Source organism: Apostichopus japonicus, chromosome 19 (assembly GCF_037975245.1).
Source record: "Apostichopus japonicus isolate 1M-3 chromosome 19, ASM3797524v1, whole genome shotgun sequence".
Taxonomy (NCBI): domain Eukaryota; kingdom Metazoa; phylum Echinodermata; class Holothuroidea; order Aspidochirotida; family Stichopodidae; genus Apostichopus; species Apostichopus japonicus.
The window spans coordinates 21,707,190-21,724,806 of record NC_092579.1 but is presented as its reverse complement, the minus strand read 5'-3'; the positions used below and the strand labels follow the sequence as shown (position 1 = coordinate 21,724,806).

General features: G+C 36.6%; 1 protein-coding gene across 2 annotated transcripts; it reads right to left on the bottom strand.

Annotated features, from left to right (window-relative positions):
* Positions 1-920: 920 nt before the first annotated feature.
* Positions 921-13,203, bottom strand: LOC139960663 (uncharacterized). Of its 2 annotated transcripts, none has more exons than XM_071959215.1 (12): positions 12,879-12,941; positions 11,025-12,134; positions 10,278-10,361; positions 9,794-9,841; positions 8,964-9,134; positions 8,231-8,323; positions 7,750-7,868; positions 6,497-6,635; positions 5,169-5,284; positions 4,487-4,676; positions 3,858-3,914; positions 921-2,041 (listed from the first exon to the last, which is right to left on the bottom strand). In XM_071959215.1, the coding sequence occupies exons 1-12, from the start codon at positions 12,924-12,926 to the stop codon at positions 1,934-1,936; spliced, it is 2,283 nt and encodes a 760-aa protein (XP_071815316.1). In that variant the 5' UTR covers positions 12,927-12,941; the 3' UTR covers positions 921-1,933. The 2 variants fall into 2 exon arrangements, with proteins under 2 accessions (XP_071815316.1, XP_071815315.1); XM_071959214.1 differs by lacking the exon at positions 12,879-12,941 and adding an exon at positions 12,978-13,203 and having other exon boundaries at positions 923-2,041.
* Positions 13,204-17,617: the final 4,414 nt, after the last annotated feature.

Below are 17,617 nucleotides of genomic sequence, written 5' to 3'. Positions count from 1 at the left end.
AAATTGGTGTATAACAAATACAAGGGTGTCTTCTACTCCACGTCAAATTTTAACGTCGATGGGTGTTTCAGAGAGGACAAGAGAGTTGGCTGAAAAGAGGGGATTTACAAATTGTGCACTTATAAAGAACACGTATTTCTATCGGGTTTTAATAGGGCGCTCGACGCATCTTGCCAGTGATACGTGATTTCAAACATTTGTTATTCATAAATGTTTTCCGCTTTTGTGCTGTTCCTCGGAATTTGTATGCTAAGCGATAGAAGCGTTCAATGTTTTAATCGTAATTTTTCCTTAAAAAATGGAACGGAGGGTGATAAAATACTGCCCGATACTGTTGTTTTAACTGGTTGTTGTATATTAATAGTTTTCAATCGCTCTGCGACATACTTGAGCAACTAGGCAATCAAAATAATTTCGATCTTTTAAGGACTCAACAATATAGCATTTATCTTCCAAAAATGTTTCAATAACCAAAGAGAACAGTCTTCCTATGTGAAATAAAGACATACATGGAGTATTAATAGCTACACTGATTTATTTATATGTGTACAAAAGAATGCAATCTAGATCAATTGATCAGTCAATATGAAAATTTGGTTGGTAATCAAAGTTACACTTTGGCATCTGTTAAAGTGTTCACATGTATTATCGTAAACCTGGTTTATAGGTAGTCCTACTCCTATGTTTACCACAGCATCGTTTTGTATGCTGGACTGAAGGAGTTAACTTAAGTTTCGAGGTCAAGTAGCCCCACCTTTATATATATCTATGTATATGAATATATTTATGTATATTTTTATATACTATATATATATTATATATATATATATATTATATATATATATATATATATATATATATATATATATATTTATATATATATATATATATTTATATATATAGATGTATATATAGATATAGATATTGAAAACATATATCTATATGATATATTTTTTTTACAAATCACCACCAGGTTTAGATTGCTCAACTCAGTTTATTATTCATGTTACTGTAGTTTTAATGGACTGCATGTATGCATGATTTATTGGCTGCTAAGAGTTGTAAAACAAAGAAGACAAAATATACACAGAGAAATAAATATTTTGGCTTTATTTGTTTTGTCTATATAACCTGGATGGTGAAAGCCAAGCAGAAATTTTTAGTTACAATAGTAACATTTAAATGAAGAAACTGAGTCCACAAAAGTACCTTTTAATGATCCAATGCATACCCAACACATCACAATAAATTGCATATTAAATCAAAGTTGAGTCATTTTGTCAATTGAGATGGAAACACAGCTGAAAATTTCCTCCAAAGGAACCATGGTTATTATATCGTCCAGGGTTAAAACTAGCTTATAAAACATACTTTGGGTATTTACCTGCATTTATGACAATTACAAAAACAGATAATAATAATAATAATAATAAGGAACTAATATATTGAAATATGGTACAAATTATACTTACAAGTTAAATATTTTGACAGTGATATAAATATCCAAATACAGGCCCATACCTGAATACTGCTACAAAGAATTAAACCCCAAAAAGCATTCCAATAAATGTTCTTCTGACCATAAAGTTGTGAGTGTCTCTTGACCTGATCAGTAATATATTGGCATCTTTGAGAGTTTTTTTTGTAGATTTATACAGTGATTGGCAAGAATAACCTGTTGTCAAGGTGATACACCTTAGCTGTCCGTATATACTCTCCATCACTGTTGCCACAGCAAGTCCTCCTCTCGTTATACATGCACCCATAGAGAAATCCTCCGTTCAATCTAGTCATCCATACAGACCAAGAATGGCAAGCGCTGGCATCCGTAGCTCCGCACCCCAACCCCCTGGGTCTCGACGGATTTTACGCTGTTCTCGCTGATAGCTACGGACTGTTTGTACACAGTGGTCGCGGGTCACCAGACTCACCGCTACAAGAGGATATTCCCATCTCTGGATGTCATCTGCTTGTACACCCTCCGTGATAACTCTGGTCCGATTCTACGGGACGTGGCCAGAACTCCCTCGCCTCTACGAATCTGGAAGTGAAAAAGGTTTCCAGGAAGATGCCACTTAAGACACTGCATTGTAATTTTATTCTCATTCATAGCGTGGCGATAAGGGAAGATTAGCAACGCCAACAAAGAGATTGAAAGGATTTTAGTTTGGAAGTTAATCACTGAGATGGTGATGTGAGACAAACCATAGTTGACTCTTCATAGTCTCTGCTAGTTTACCAACTAATACCACAAATTGTGTCATGTTGTTGCACTCCCATATGTGCAAGGTGATGGGATGGGAGTCGCTCAAGTACAGAAAGCATTAACACACTCACAAGTAAAATAACACACTGAGTCAAAACCACTATAACTGGAAAGACTTATTTCTCGCAGGGTAGATTAAACTTTCCCACTCGGTAATACCAGCTTGCCCAGTTCCAGCCTATTAATTTATCATTATTTATATGCTGACATTCACATTTTTATTTATATGTTGTCATTCACATATTTAGTGATAAGTGAAGTTGATTTACTGTGGTGTTGGTATAGGTGTCCTGAATCAATTGGAAAATAATCAGTTTGAATACAGTACGCCTATACAAACTTTTTCGTTTTGTACTCCAAACAAACAGCATAAGCAGTGTTTTTTTGAAAGATGTTGAAAATAACTATGATATAATTGTATGGAAAATCAATCCAAAGTTGCCAAGTGCCGACCCAGTCAATTATTCTTATTTATTTCACTGATAGGAAGATAAGTACAGTATTTGTATTAACCAACTCTTTCTCAATGTTCACTCATGTTCTCCATCTTTTCTCTCTTCTAGGGCTTCCACATATCCAGATTCTACCTTCATGTCATCTTCCTTCTCCTAACTGAACCCCGCTCTCCTATACCTGTCCCCCACTGAACCCCATGAACCTAAACCCCACTGTCAGCTCGCGACAATCGTTGTCCTCTTTCATATAACATATCGTAACCCTTCTTAACTAAGATCTTCCTTACTATCAATGCATTGTTCAATCAACTGATATTCAACTCATCCAGTTACCAGATTATTTTATATCCGTGTCCTAAGCCCTTGAGGACTACAGCATTTGCCTAGATTCATGTGATAGGATAGGCTAGGTTTACATCTACTTATCTACTTTACAACTACTTATATACTATTGAATGCCTTTGTAGGTTAAATGTATGCAAGTTAAAGAGCCTGTCATATTTACTTCCAGAATCTTCAAAGGAACACTAAAGGGAACTCAGAAGCAAAAGGCTCGAACACAGATAGATGGGACAGACCATTTAAATGGAACACTGAATAGTGAACAATCGAAATAAAAAATAATAATATAAATAAAAAAAATATATAAAAAAAATAAAACATAAAATAAAAATAAATAAATAAAAAAAAAAAATAAAAAAAAATAAATAAATAAATAAATAAATAAATAAAAATAAATAAATAAAAAAAAAATAAATTAAAAAAAATAAATAAATAAATAAAAATAAAAATAAAAATAAAAATAAAAATAAAAATAAAATAAAAATAAAAATAAAATAAGAGAACAATCGGACAGAACAATGGAAATAGTGAGAGGAAATCGATGCGGGTGATATAAGGGCTGCTGCGATGGAAGGGCTGTACGAGTGCACATTTGAAGAGCAGTTCAGTTGTTCTGTGTTCTTCGTTTGGTTATATAGTTTTGATCTGTTTTTGATTCAGTTTTTTTCCCCCTGAAGAAGATCCTGCTAGGAATGAAATGCCAATGCCTTCTAACTTTAGTCATAAGTTTTAAAGGGAAAGGGGGTTCCCATCTTGATAAATGAAGAGATACTGCGATCAAACTTAAACCTCACCACGATATCCTGGAGCAACATCTCAGCCTCCTTGGTGGATGAACATCTTCTGTAGCCCTAGGAATTAACCAGAATATAAAACAATTGCTTTGGCGTTACTTGTCATATCACATATATACAATAACCTGACACCATATCAGTCTACATATGAATATGAAATAGAATCATCACCCAGGCTGGATTTGATCCACAGCATAGCGACGTGTGCTAACCTTTCACCTTGAATAATGAACAGAGAAGTAAGGAGGGCAAAAATTTGGTGACTTGGAAACAGAAGTAGTTCAATCAGAATGCAAAACACTTGTCACATACGTACGTGACTGGGTATTTCCCTTTGCAGATAACAAGACAGACCTCTAAAGAGAAAGTACTTTTTGATTTTTTTATTATAAATATTTATATTTATACTGGAAATAAATAAACTGAAACTAGATGTCCTGATGTTTATTAGGTTAGGACAAGTTATTTACAGCATTATGTGCATGGTTAAATAATGGCCAACATGGTGGATGAGTTACATGATATGGTAGGACATTTGACTAAGTACTAAAGTAACTGTTTAAATGGATACTGGCATACAAGCTGAGTTAGTAAATCTTTTAAGGTGGTAGTAGGATGTTTTACGGTACCTGCAGAAGTAGTTGTGGGGATGGATATTGGTTGATAACTGCTGTAGCCATCTCTGGACTGACATTCCTGAACTGCTGCAGCTGTTGTTTCCAGACTTTTATCAAGCCGCTGCCATTCTTGGCAACTTTGGCTCCTCCCGCCCATTCGCTATTAACATGAAATGAAAAAGTGGCTTTGTCCCTCTGCTTCCTGTCATAGACAAAATGAAAGAAAACACATTGAGAATGACATGTCACAATAGAACAATTCCCCCCCCCCCACCCCATTGTTTTGGAGCATGCAGCAGTCCAATCTGTGTAAAGGTCATCTGTACTCTATGAGCTAGACTCTGTAGAACAGCCACTTTAATCGATGAGCTTCTATGATTTTTTGAATGGTCATTTCTCATAAGCAAAATGGTACAGAAATACAACCTACACTGACCACTCTTACCAGCCTCTAATATATGTATCACAATTAATGTTAGGACATTGATACCTTCAACTTTGATTGACTGAAGAGGTTTATTGAAGTAGGATCCTCTTCCTCTTTACCTCGCAACTTCTTCATTACTATAAATCAAACTGACTCTTCTTTGGATAATTTTACACAAACCAATTATCATATATGACACAAAATGGGACAAAATTTGGAACAAGGAACTGAGTCTTCCTAAAAATAAAAGATTATCAACGGGCTCACTTGAAAGGTTTCTCTGCAACAGCTTTGGTGAACATAGCGATGAAGTCAGACACAGCATCTGGAGTCTCACAGAAACGTACATTGCATCCTATCTGCAACTGGAGGTCAACGAGGGCCTGGATAGGGATATAGAACAAACAAACAAACAGAAATTAAAAGTACATAGCAATGTAGTACCAAACAGTATGTGGCATATCACAGCATTGTACATTGCAGTGACTATGAAATGGTAATGACCAAAGTGAACATACCAAAAAGTGTAACATAACAACGAAGGGCATTTTGTGGGCAGCTCGCAGCAACCATAGCGAAAAGTTGTCATTGAAAAAGGGACATTCATGTGGCAGACGTTTTATCATCAAACTCTATGCCTACTGTTAATACTTTAGGTGAAAACAATATCCTGATAGTATTTTTTTTCAAGTACAATCATACATATATTTTATAGAGTTGTTTTCAAACTCTTACGCTTATTGTAAATTCTTCAGTTTCAAATCATATCCTAATAGTCACTTTGTCACTTGCAATGATAACTGTATACATATATTTATAGTTTGGTGAAAGTTTATTTAGGCATCTGGCAACAGCAAGAGTGTTGTTATGCATTCATTTATAAATTTAATTCTATGTAAGTCTCTTGTACCTCTTTTTGTGGAGATAAAGAGAATAAATTGAAACTGAATGACAAACTGACCAGGAAATGTCTTTTCATTTTATCTATTTATTATGTACAACTGTGACACCATTTCCAGTAGAAATCAACGACGGACGGTATTGTGAAAAAAAAAATTACAAACACCTGCCACTATGACATCACAGAGAGCCTATTGTGATCCGCATACTGTAAAGGATGGTTAAACTGATCAAAATTAATTTAGTTGTCAACCACCTATGACTAACTCTAGGAAGAAGAGTTTATTGACAGTTTCTAACTTGCAGTCCGACAAAAATCAATTTAGTTGTCAACCACCTACCACTAACTCTAGGAAGAAGAGTATATTGACAGTTTCTAACTTGCAGTCCGACAAAATGAATTTAGTTGTCAACCACCAATGACTAACTCTAGGGAAGAAGAGTTTATTGACAGTTTCTAACTTGCAGTGTAGAACAATGTTGTTTTCGTTGTGTGTCAATTTCTCTGTCACAGCAATATCCATTTCACTCATTTTGTAAAAATTTTTGGAGTTCATTAAAAGGTTAGTACTGTAATGTACTACAATATTCCAACAAAAATTAGTTTTGTGTTCTTTCAATGTGTAAGTAAATTCATGCCCTGAGATGTATCTAACATTTGAAATTTCTATAAACTATATTTGCAGAAAACTTACTTCCTCCATCTGAACTCTTGAAACGTCGGGGAGATTATCCAGATTAGCTTTCTTCCTTCCTCTCTTGGTCTTCTTATTGTTGTCTTCACTGCCCAGCACGGCAGACCTAAAGTTCCTCTGATGGCGATTTTTACTATTCCTGAGAAAAACAGAGGGACCTTAGAGCCAAATCTCAACAGTTTTATATATTATTACATTATGTATGCAATTAAATGCAATTGACCTGAACTTGAAAGACAAGACAATGTTGTTTACAATAAGTGTTTAATTTCACCAATTACCTATTGTTCTCTCCAATTTTACTCTTCTGTGTTTATGTTAAAATTACCCTGTGCCAAAGAAAGTTTACAGTGTTAAAGTAGGAGGGCCTTACATTTTGATCCTAGCAGGATCATTTTTAAAGGCTGAATAAACATAAAAACAACATAAAAACAACATAAAAACAACTAAAAGTAAACTGGACAGATTGGAGAGAGGAGGATCAAATAAAACCTGCATAAATACCAGACATTTTCAAATCGTCTGTCACATTTCATTTTTGTTGCCTACAGTGACTGAGTTAAAACTGTAAAACATTCCCTTGTCTAAACTGTCAACCCCAAGGAACACATCTTGAGACTATTTTTCTACCTGGTAACACTGAATTTCAACAGAAATACAAGATAGGATATCTGAAACATCCTGATTATCATAATATGAAGTCTTTACAAAAGGACTTGATTTGCCTTTTCAAAGGGGTGGGGTTGAAGCGGGGAGGGGAGAGGGGGGAAGGGGACATGTAGTGTGAGTTGGGGAAGTTGGGGAAGGAGTTGAAAGACCTTTGCACGGATGGGGAAAATGTGACTTGCGGGCCATTTTTTGGGCCCCACACAGAGGTTTTTACAGATCTGCAAATGCATACTGAACAAAAGTGAATTGCTAAGACTTATGTATAGATGGTTTTAGTTATCTGAGTTGGGGATGTAGGTTAAAAAATTTAGAAAAACCAGATGTAAAGTTCCACAGTGAACCTCCATTAGGGACTTCAAACCTGAAAAAGTTTGGGGAAATGATGGAATGCATTATTGTCCCCTCTAAGGACAAGGTCCCTCCAAGTTGATTCTCATGACCTTTACTCTGCTGAGGAAAGTATATCTGAAATGAAGTTTCAATCCAAATTGTTGCCACAATTATTAAAATTATCAGGAGTAGCAAGGAATAAAAATGCTCTAAAAGAAATAGTGACATTTACAATCATATTTTCATTTTGTTACCTGAAATACTGTTGCACTCCTGAGACTATGTAGGTCATTGATTTCCCGCCAAGAGTTTGGATGCACCTTCTGGTGTGCATATCGAGGGTTTCGCCATCCACTATTCCACCGAGCCTCTCCTGGGAGCAACAGATAGATTCAAGATATTGTCAATAATGTGTTTGTCAGTATTTATATGAAGATATGAAACCAGAAAATGTACAAAGAAATAATAAATATACATTGAAAGAGCAGAGGATTCACTGGCCAAAACTGGATTGAAACCAGTCTTCGAAGACTTTGGCCCACTTTAATAGCTACAACCCATTGCCTAAATCACTTGAGTTAACTCAAACAATATTCTGTAAAAATTCTAAGATGTTCAAGTTTTACATAATTACATTTATCTTGAGTTTACATGATTACATTATCTTAAGTTTACTTTGTAACATAATTTTATGACTACATCGACTAACTGATGAGCACTGATAATCTATAGTACCTGAGTTGTTGCATGTAAAAAATGAACAAATTGATCCATTCTCGTGATGAGCAAGGTCTCCTCTTCTACCACTGTCTTGGTCAGGTTCCCAAGCTACGATGGTAAAGAAAAGAAAATATGTTTGTCTCTCTTTAAGTATCTCTCTATTAACTAACCTCCCTAACTCACACTGTTTTCATGACATATTTGTATACATATATTTTGGTCACCATCTGTTGAACCGAACCTAAACAAACAGTTACCAATGAGGAAATCAGGCTAGATCACACCTCCCAATTTTCCCCATTAACCCACCTCCCCCCCCTGGCCACCCCCTCCAGGTCTTTCCCTCACCCTACCTTTTATTTTATTTTTCATTTGCTTTTTTTTATATAGCGCTGTACACCAGCGATAGTTCTCAAAGCGCTTTACAGACATTATATTACCCCTAGTCAATGATAACCTGTCCCAGAGACAATCCCTCCAGGCGGCTGCAGTTATATACTGCGCCTAATGACAAGTTACCTCAAAGGTACCCATTTAACCCCTGGGTGGAGAGATGCAAGTGAGATAAAGCATCTTGCCCAAGGACACAACGTAATGAACTAGACAGGAATCGAACCAGCAATCCTTGGATCACGAGTCCAACGCCTTAGCCAATTGGCCACCACGCTCTCATAAATAATGTATGAGCACTGATTTGTCACAATCAAATAGTTGATACTAATTGGCAAGAAGTGAATATTATTCCAACCTGAATATCATGTCCTAAATTAAGTTCATTCTGTTGCCTGGACCATGAAATAGCTCCCTCTATCGGTTGTGCAAGAATGGCGACTTTGCACTCTAGATCCTGAAGTTTCTGTAGAATAAGAGACCCACACTTGCTTTCCAAAAGAGGCCGGTCCACAGTGATAGTGATATTCTAGATGGATAAGAAGGAAGAGAAATGAGCATATTGATGGGGATGGCCTTAAAGGCATTGAAGACTCGCTCCAAAGCGCGTGCCGCGCTCTGAATAAGTTAACTTTCCGTTGCTTGCAAAATGACGTTTCTTCTTGTCGCTACAAAATGCAGACAGTAATGAAACGTGATACCTTGTTATCTTTTATCTAGACCTGAGATGTCCATGCTGATATGTACACTGTGTTGTGGGAATGTGGGTATTAACCGTAGCTGTATGTATTGACTGTACACTAGTGTCTAATTACTGACGGTAGCAAGCTGTGTGTGTATTTTCTGGGATCGATGGTGGTGTCTAACACTTCTGTTACACCTCATTCGAAACTAGGTCAGATTACCGGCATTAGACGTTTCTTTTTGCGCAAGTCTTCACACCCTTTAAAACTGTGCTGTGCTTTACAAGCTTTGTTCTCTTTCTCAATCTTTCTACCTCTTTGGTTCTTCTTTCTAGCGGTTCAGTGAAGTCCAGAAGTTACGTAGAGACAGGTACATATCAAGCCATTCTCCATTCAGTAAACCTTGCATTTTACAGTATTGCATTGAAATATGATGAGCAAATATAAACAAACTGGGGAAACTGAAATTATATGAGATTAAGTCTAGTAATAGATACCAACTCACTTTCATACATTCTTCTGGTCTCAATGCTTTGTGAGCTTTCCTCAGTGCCTGAAGAAAAAAAGAAAAAAATTATTATCACCCGAATGGGCTCAAAATGAACTGTGGTCCTTCGCATCCTCAAAACTACCAAGTCAACTCTCAAAGAAATAATCATAGTTATGGTGACCTACTGTATAACGCCCACCCGTCCACCCAGAACGGTGCTCAAGGCGTGGGAAATATATAAGAAAGTGAACCTAGCCCATGGGGAGTCACTGTTAACCATAACCTTGACAAAAAGCAGGTGGTTCTATTTATTATCTAACACCTCTTAAGAAAAATTCACACAAGCCTGGTATCTGCAAAGAGAGGTAGGGGAGCATAATACAGGGGGAGGGCAGGACTGTTTGCTTCATTTATAAGAGCAAACAGTACCCCCCCCCCCACACACACACCATCTCTCCCCTAGGGGTGTGCATTATACTACTCATTGACAGATACAAACCTTTCGATGCTCCATTTCTCTCTGTTTTTCTTCTCTCTTTCGATTTTGCAATTCTCTCTGTCTCTCTCTTTCAGTTCGTCTTTGCTGAGTTAAAAGAAGAAGGAAACAGAATTTACAGACGATTTTGTTTCACTAATAACCTTCTTTACAGTAACTGTAATATTTTGTGACAATTTTTAATAAGTTGGAATGAAATCTAAGGATGAAATGTATGCATATCTTGGGACTAAAGATACAGAAATAAAAAATGTAAAAACAAAATGAGATCTTTACGATCTGCCTGAAAGGAAACCACTGTGACTATTATCCTTTATATTCCATTCAAGCTGCATTCTTGATTTACAGTTTCATTTTGACACATGAAATTCATGCATACCGCAGCTGCTTGTGTGTGCAACTTTAGTACAAAAAGATATTGCTAATTTGTAATGCAACTTTCCAAAGTCTATATGAATTCACCACTTGTAGACATCACAAATTAGTCTAGGATGTCTATAGTTCACATGTCAATAGCACACTAACCTGTACTAAGGCATATTAAACCTACATTGTATGTAACAATTTGGGCAGAGTGAAAGGGTAGCAATTTTTTTTGGAGAAAAGAAAATATATTTCATAATTTTTTTCTACAGTAAATTGTAAACTCCACTGACAACATGTGTGACTTTGGTGTAAATATTTTGGTTCTGAAATGCAAATTGCTGGTTTGTAAAAAGAAAAACCATGTTGCTGTAACATGCCTCTTACCAAGGCTTGTTCCTTTGCTGACTGAATCTCTTCCAGAGACCTCATCTTCCTCTTCTCGCCCTTGGAAGTAACGGACGATTGCGACGATTCTGACTCAACAACAGCCGAAGGAAGAGAAGTAACGTTAGAAACTTTTCCATCTGATGAGAAGCTTGAACGATCTGGGTTTGAGTGGTTATTCAACTTTGAGTTTTCTGGACAAAGGTTAATCCCAGTCTTACTAACTTTCTCATTTTTCGACAAAGCACTGTCCCGAAAAGCGTCAACATTTGCAGGTAAACTCTGATCTTTCTTTCTCTGGACTCTCTTCCATAAAGGAAGCTCATCCTCAGAATCATCACTGCTGGAGACCTCAATCATCTTCGGCTTTGAAGCCTGATAATTGATCGACGACTCGGCCCGATTTTCCAAAGAAGCGCTGTTTGCAGCTTCGTTATCTTCGACTGTCTGGTTTGTTAAAGGCGCAGGATTTGCATCAAAGTTCACCTTCACAATCTCTCCATCAGACTCTGCATAATTACTCTCATCACTACTTGATATTGCAATTCTTGTATTTTTAAGTTTAGTTTGATTTTCATCATCGGATGAATCACTTCTAGTCAAATCTAATGTTTCTGCTTCCTTAGAGACTGGTAAAAATATCCTAGAATTATTCCCTAAAATATCATCTTCAGAAATCAGTTTGCTTCCTGTTCTCTCCAAAGGACTGCTACTTCCGGAAATCTTTAAAAGGTTACTTTTGTTTTCGACACTGTCACAGTTCACCTTTGTTCCATCCGGTTTTAATTCCCTTGTTGTAACTCCACTTTCTGATATCTTAATGCCATTGGCATCATCAGCAAAGTCCTCACAAGAAATCAAATCTACTATATCTTCCTGTCCTTCTTCCTCTGTTTGAATTACGTGACTTTGATCAGATGGTATTGTTCTCTTCACTTTTGTATTTAGAGATATACTGGGTAGTAATCGATCATCGTCGCTGGAGTCACTTGAGTAGCCGGAACAAAAGACCGACGGTGACTGGACAATTTTAGTCTTCCCTGGTGATGAAGAAAGACCCGTTGTACTGCAGTGTTTCGGGGCTGAGAAATGACTGTCTTCATTTGACAACTGTGAGGTTTGAGGAAAACAATTACTGATGTCACCATGTGCTAGGACAATGCACTTGTTATTTTCAGTAGGCCCGAATGGCAGATCATCCCTTCCTCCCCCCCCCCCCCTGGCAAAATCCCACATCATACTTCATGCTTTCTACTCATCAAATTCTACAGTTTAATTTTCAATTCTGCATATATTTTCAACATCTTCAAGCCATTTCATATAAAGAACTGTTGATTATGGATATCTCTTTAGCATCATGGAAAATAATAAATAATGACCTGGACTAGACAAACTAATACTGCTAGTAACAATTCAAGGGCAGCATATATACTGTAAGTAGCCCAAAAAATGACATATTTTAATGTTAATTTACAATAGTCTGTGCAGTATTTAGGTGACACCTCGTTTTTTTTTTGCAGAGGTGACCTGCCATCTGATTTCTCTTTTTTTGCTGCACAAAAGCAACTGACGTTTAAGCTACAAGTTAATACTCATGATACAATACATCAATCCTGAATCTGTCATACTGTCAATATCAACAAAGGGTAGTTGAATTGAATAGCCAAAACTTTCAGACCCAACTAAGTTAGGCATAGGCATACACTAGCTAGGCCTAGCCTTACAGAGGTTGTTTAACAAGATTACAAATCAGTGCCATGCTTAGGCACATAATCTGTTGACTTGATACTTAGGCCTAGGCATGTTAAACTGTATATGATCAACAGTATATCTATCTTAGGCCTATTTGGATACTCTAGTCTTATGTTGAAATGGCTGGGTGTGTAACAGGCTAGGGTGCATTAGCCTAGATTGTCAGTGGCACTGCGACCCTACACCGTAATCCAAACTGACCTCTACGACGCCATCCAAAATTCTGTTTACGGTACTGAAAACACTGTCTGTGATCAACAGATCTCTTTTAATCACTTCAACCGATACGTTTGGACAAATAGCGAGAACTTCTTGCACTTGTGATTCCATTGTGACTGCTGATTGTCCATAATCGGATTGCCGAAAACGTACAGTTGTATGACTGAGTATATGGGGTAGTGTACACAGTTCAGAACGAATATCCCGCGGAACAGAAATTACACTCAGGTGCTTGTGTACTCATATAATTTAGGTGATACCTCGTTTCTGCCACTAATAAACCATAGAAATATTAAAAACTAATAGCATGCACTACCATAAACAGAGGATCGAATTGTGAAGGTTCGGAAGGAGTGGTAGGTGGGTTGAGATCAAAGGGAAGGAAAGGACACTTTAATTAAAACTTCTCCTCTGATAAGTTTGAAGAAAAGACAAGAAAAATGCATTAAAAAATTGAAAATCCTGCTAAATAGTACCAGTGAACTCCTTGCATTTTACGCTGTGACTTGGGCAGGGCCATTTTGGGTCAGTTTTGGCCAAACATATAACTTTCGGTGCCTCAACACACGACATGGCATCGTTTTTACAGTTTAATCACACAGTGTGCGGTTAAATCTCATTAATATCTCACCCTACAGTTAGAAACCGGGAAAGAAAATTCAGTGAATGCCGGTTTCTAAGTAGGTCACTTCCCTCGTTTTCTCCCTCTTTCTGCCACTTTTCTTCTTCTATAGTGTTGTGATCCCTTAATCGGGGGCCTTTGACATGCATGCATGGTCCCATGACCAACGGGCGGCCGATGTTCTCTTTAAAACAGGGTTGGCGGATCGAAGAGGGTTCTACAGGGACTCAAACATCGATCGAGGGGCACGGTGGGACATGTGAGGAGCAACTTGAGGGGGCAACCACAACTACTTATAGTTACCTCAAACCTATTCAACACAATGGATTCCGTCTGTGTACTACGAGTTCCAGTATTTTCATGTTTTTCAACAAAAGGAACATATTTTCCCAGGAAAAAATTTACCTCAAATTTACCGCGGTAACATACCACACTTTTACCCCGGTAAAACCGGGGTAAAAACGTGGTAAATTTGTTGTACATTACCGCGGTGTTTTGGCCCTATGGACGCGGTAGACCGCGGTTTACCGCAGTAAATTACCACAAATTTACCATGGTTTTACCTCACTTTTACCCCAATTTACCACGGTGTTACCATACTTTTACCGCGCTTTTACTACACTTTTACTACGCTTTTACCCCAAATTTACCACAGTTTTACCGTTCTTTTACCCCAATTTTACCGTATATTTACCACGCTTTTACCACAGTTAACCGTTCTTTTACCCCCATTTTACCATAGATTTACCACGCTTTTACCTTAGTTTTACCTCAATTTACCATACTTTTACCACGCCCTTACCGCATTTTACCCCAATTTTACCGTAGATTTACTACGCTTTTACCTTAGTTTTACCTCAGTTTACCATGATTTTACACTAATTGCAGGACAGTTTTACCTTACATTGCAATGAGCATGATTTTGTCCTTATTTCAATTAGCATGTACACCATATATTCCTTTGAATTTCACCCATCAGTGTACTGTATTATGATTTGGCTATATGCTGTTACCCTTATTGTAATGGTTGTATGCCTGACATACAAGTCCTCAGTTGTAGAATGCATCAGTTTTTAATTCATCAAATCCATGGAGGTTTCACACATGAGAAAGCTTTGTTGAATTTCATTTAGCTGGTATGATTCCTGACTCTCTTCTTTTGACTAGATCGGTAGTCCAGATTGGACTTTTGATCTCTTATTGTCCTCAAAGACTTGTTTTAAATGGAAAGAGTACTCTGAACATAATTACATAGACTTGTCAAGTCACTTATTGGACCTGACAGAGAATACCCAAATCTGAGGACACTGATTGGTCAATTTTTGTGTGCCACAGTGTTGAGGCACAGAACCTATGCCTTATGTGTGCTAGTTTATATAGTTCTTTTTTCATTTTAAAGGCTTTTAGGTTCTCCCTAATAATGAAAAAAGAATTAATTGTTGTCTTCTCTCAAATATATCAGGGATTCCATGAAGGAATTCTCTATGTATCTATCCTCTGCTTGTTTTTTTTTAGGAAAAGAGATGCATACTATAACATATAAGAATAGCAGTTTGTCTCTCTTCTTTATTCAACTCATATCCACAGGTAATTTATATTGCCAACATTAAGATATGAGTAGAACAAAAGGTTTGTCATATCAGTATTGCAAAAATATGGGAAAAAATCATGGAAAAATTGCTGTAAATGTACCATCATGTTTCATAGTGTGACCCATATATGTTCTACTGTGGTACAATTATGGTAAATTTACCATAGTATAATTGCACCGTATAGTTTTACCCTATTTTTACTGTGGTTAATCAAGGCACAATTGTAGGAATTTCACATATGTAGTTTATGTACCATATAAACTTACCCTACTTTTACTACAGTAATATCATGGTAAAACTATGGTAAATTTACCGTAGTAAATGTACCACACTTTTACCCTACTTTTACCGCGGTAATACCATGGTAAAACTGTCGTTAATTTACCGTAGTAAATGTACCGCACTTTTACCCTACTTATACCGCGGTTATATCATGGTAAAACTGCGGTAAATTTACCGCAGTAAATGAACCACACTTTTACCCTACTTTTACCACGGTAATACCATGGTAAAATTGTGGTAAATTTACCGTAGTAAATGTACCACACTTTTACCGCGGTAATACCATGGTAAAACTGCGGTAAATTTACCGTAGTAAATGTACCACACTTTTACCCTACTTATACCGCGGTATAAGTAGGGTAAAACTGCGGTAAATTTACCGCGGTAAATGTACCGCACTTTTACCCTACTTATACCGCGGTAATATCATGGTAAAACTGCGGTAAATTTACCGCGGTAAATGTACCGTACTTTTACCACAGTAATACCATGGTAAAACTGCGGTAAATGTACCGCAGTTGATTTTACCACAATTTTACCACACATTTACCCTATTTACCACACATTTACCATAGTTTACCGCGGTAAAATTAGGGTACATTTTTTGCTGGGTTAATAACTTTGGCAACAACATATGCCCTTTGTTGCATGATTACATTTTTTCACTTGGTGAGAAGTGCACTTTTAAAAAAATAAAAGGACACAGGAATTGAGTATTTTATATTACCAAAATGGGGACATCATTGTAATCATGAAAATGGGGATTTTTGAATTGTCACAAATTATTCCCTAAAGATTTTTTTAGATCACTTCCTTTCGTAACACAAATTTATCTTTCAATATTGACACATAATTTTTATATATTGTTATTATTGTATGTTACGAAGAAACAAAAATATATGAAAATGAAACGAAACACTGACATCACAAATTGATGAAATGTCATCTCTCAGAACTACTTTTAAACTAAAACATCTCCCAAACGGAACAAAATACTTCTCTGTTGTTAGCTAGCTGGGAGGGATATTCTTCACAAATATCTCTGTCATTATATATGCCGAAAAAGACGTATGGGTTTGTGTCCTATTGGACAGCCTGGTGTGAACAGGGAATTGTTATCCCATAACAACTCCCTGGTTTGGAGAAGCCCGTGATTTATCATTTAGCCTCTCTTCATCCTCTAAAAAAAATCGAAGGGTTATTTGATCAACATTTTCCTTCTCAATACAGTCTTGAAAAGATATCTTCATGCGATAGCGCAAGATAGTAATTTGAATGGTCTCATACAAAAGATCTGACCTCTGGACCTCTCTATCTTTGTATTTCTATGGTACAAACGTTTACCAACGGCTGAGGTTAGTTCCAAGGTGTTTCGACAACAGGGAAGTTGAACTGTGACGTACTTCCGTTTTCAAAAGCCCTCACTAGTATTCCTATGGCACCTCGGAACTAACCTCATACTATGGCAAGCCATGTGGGACAAACACTGCATAAATATATCCGCGTATTAATTGGAATTTATACGCGTATTAATTGGAATATATACGCGTATATATTATTAGCCAATCATATGGCTTAAATATATCCGCGTATTAATTCGAATATATACACGTATTAATTCGAATATATACACGTATTAATTCGAATATATACACGTATTAATTCGAATATATACACGTATTAATTCGAATATATACACGTATTAAATAAAATACATATGGGGATTAAATCCAATATATGCACGGATTAATTAGAATATACACGAAAAAAACATTTCCGCTCTTGCTGTGTACATATACCAACGATAAATGTTTTGGCGGGCTCGCGAGATCGCTGCAAAAAGCGAAACTTTTCACATGTAGGCTATAACACATATATATTCGAATTAATACGCGTATATATTCGAATTAATACGCGGATATATTATGCAGTGTTTGTCCCACATGGCTTGCCATATATGGCAAGCCATGTGGGACAAATGATGCACAATATATCCGCGTATTAATTGGAATTTATACGCGTATTAATTAAAATATATACGCGTATATATTATTAGCCAATCATATGGCTTAAATATATCCGCGTATTAATTCGAATATATACACGTATTAATTCGAATATATACA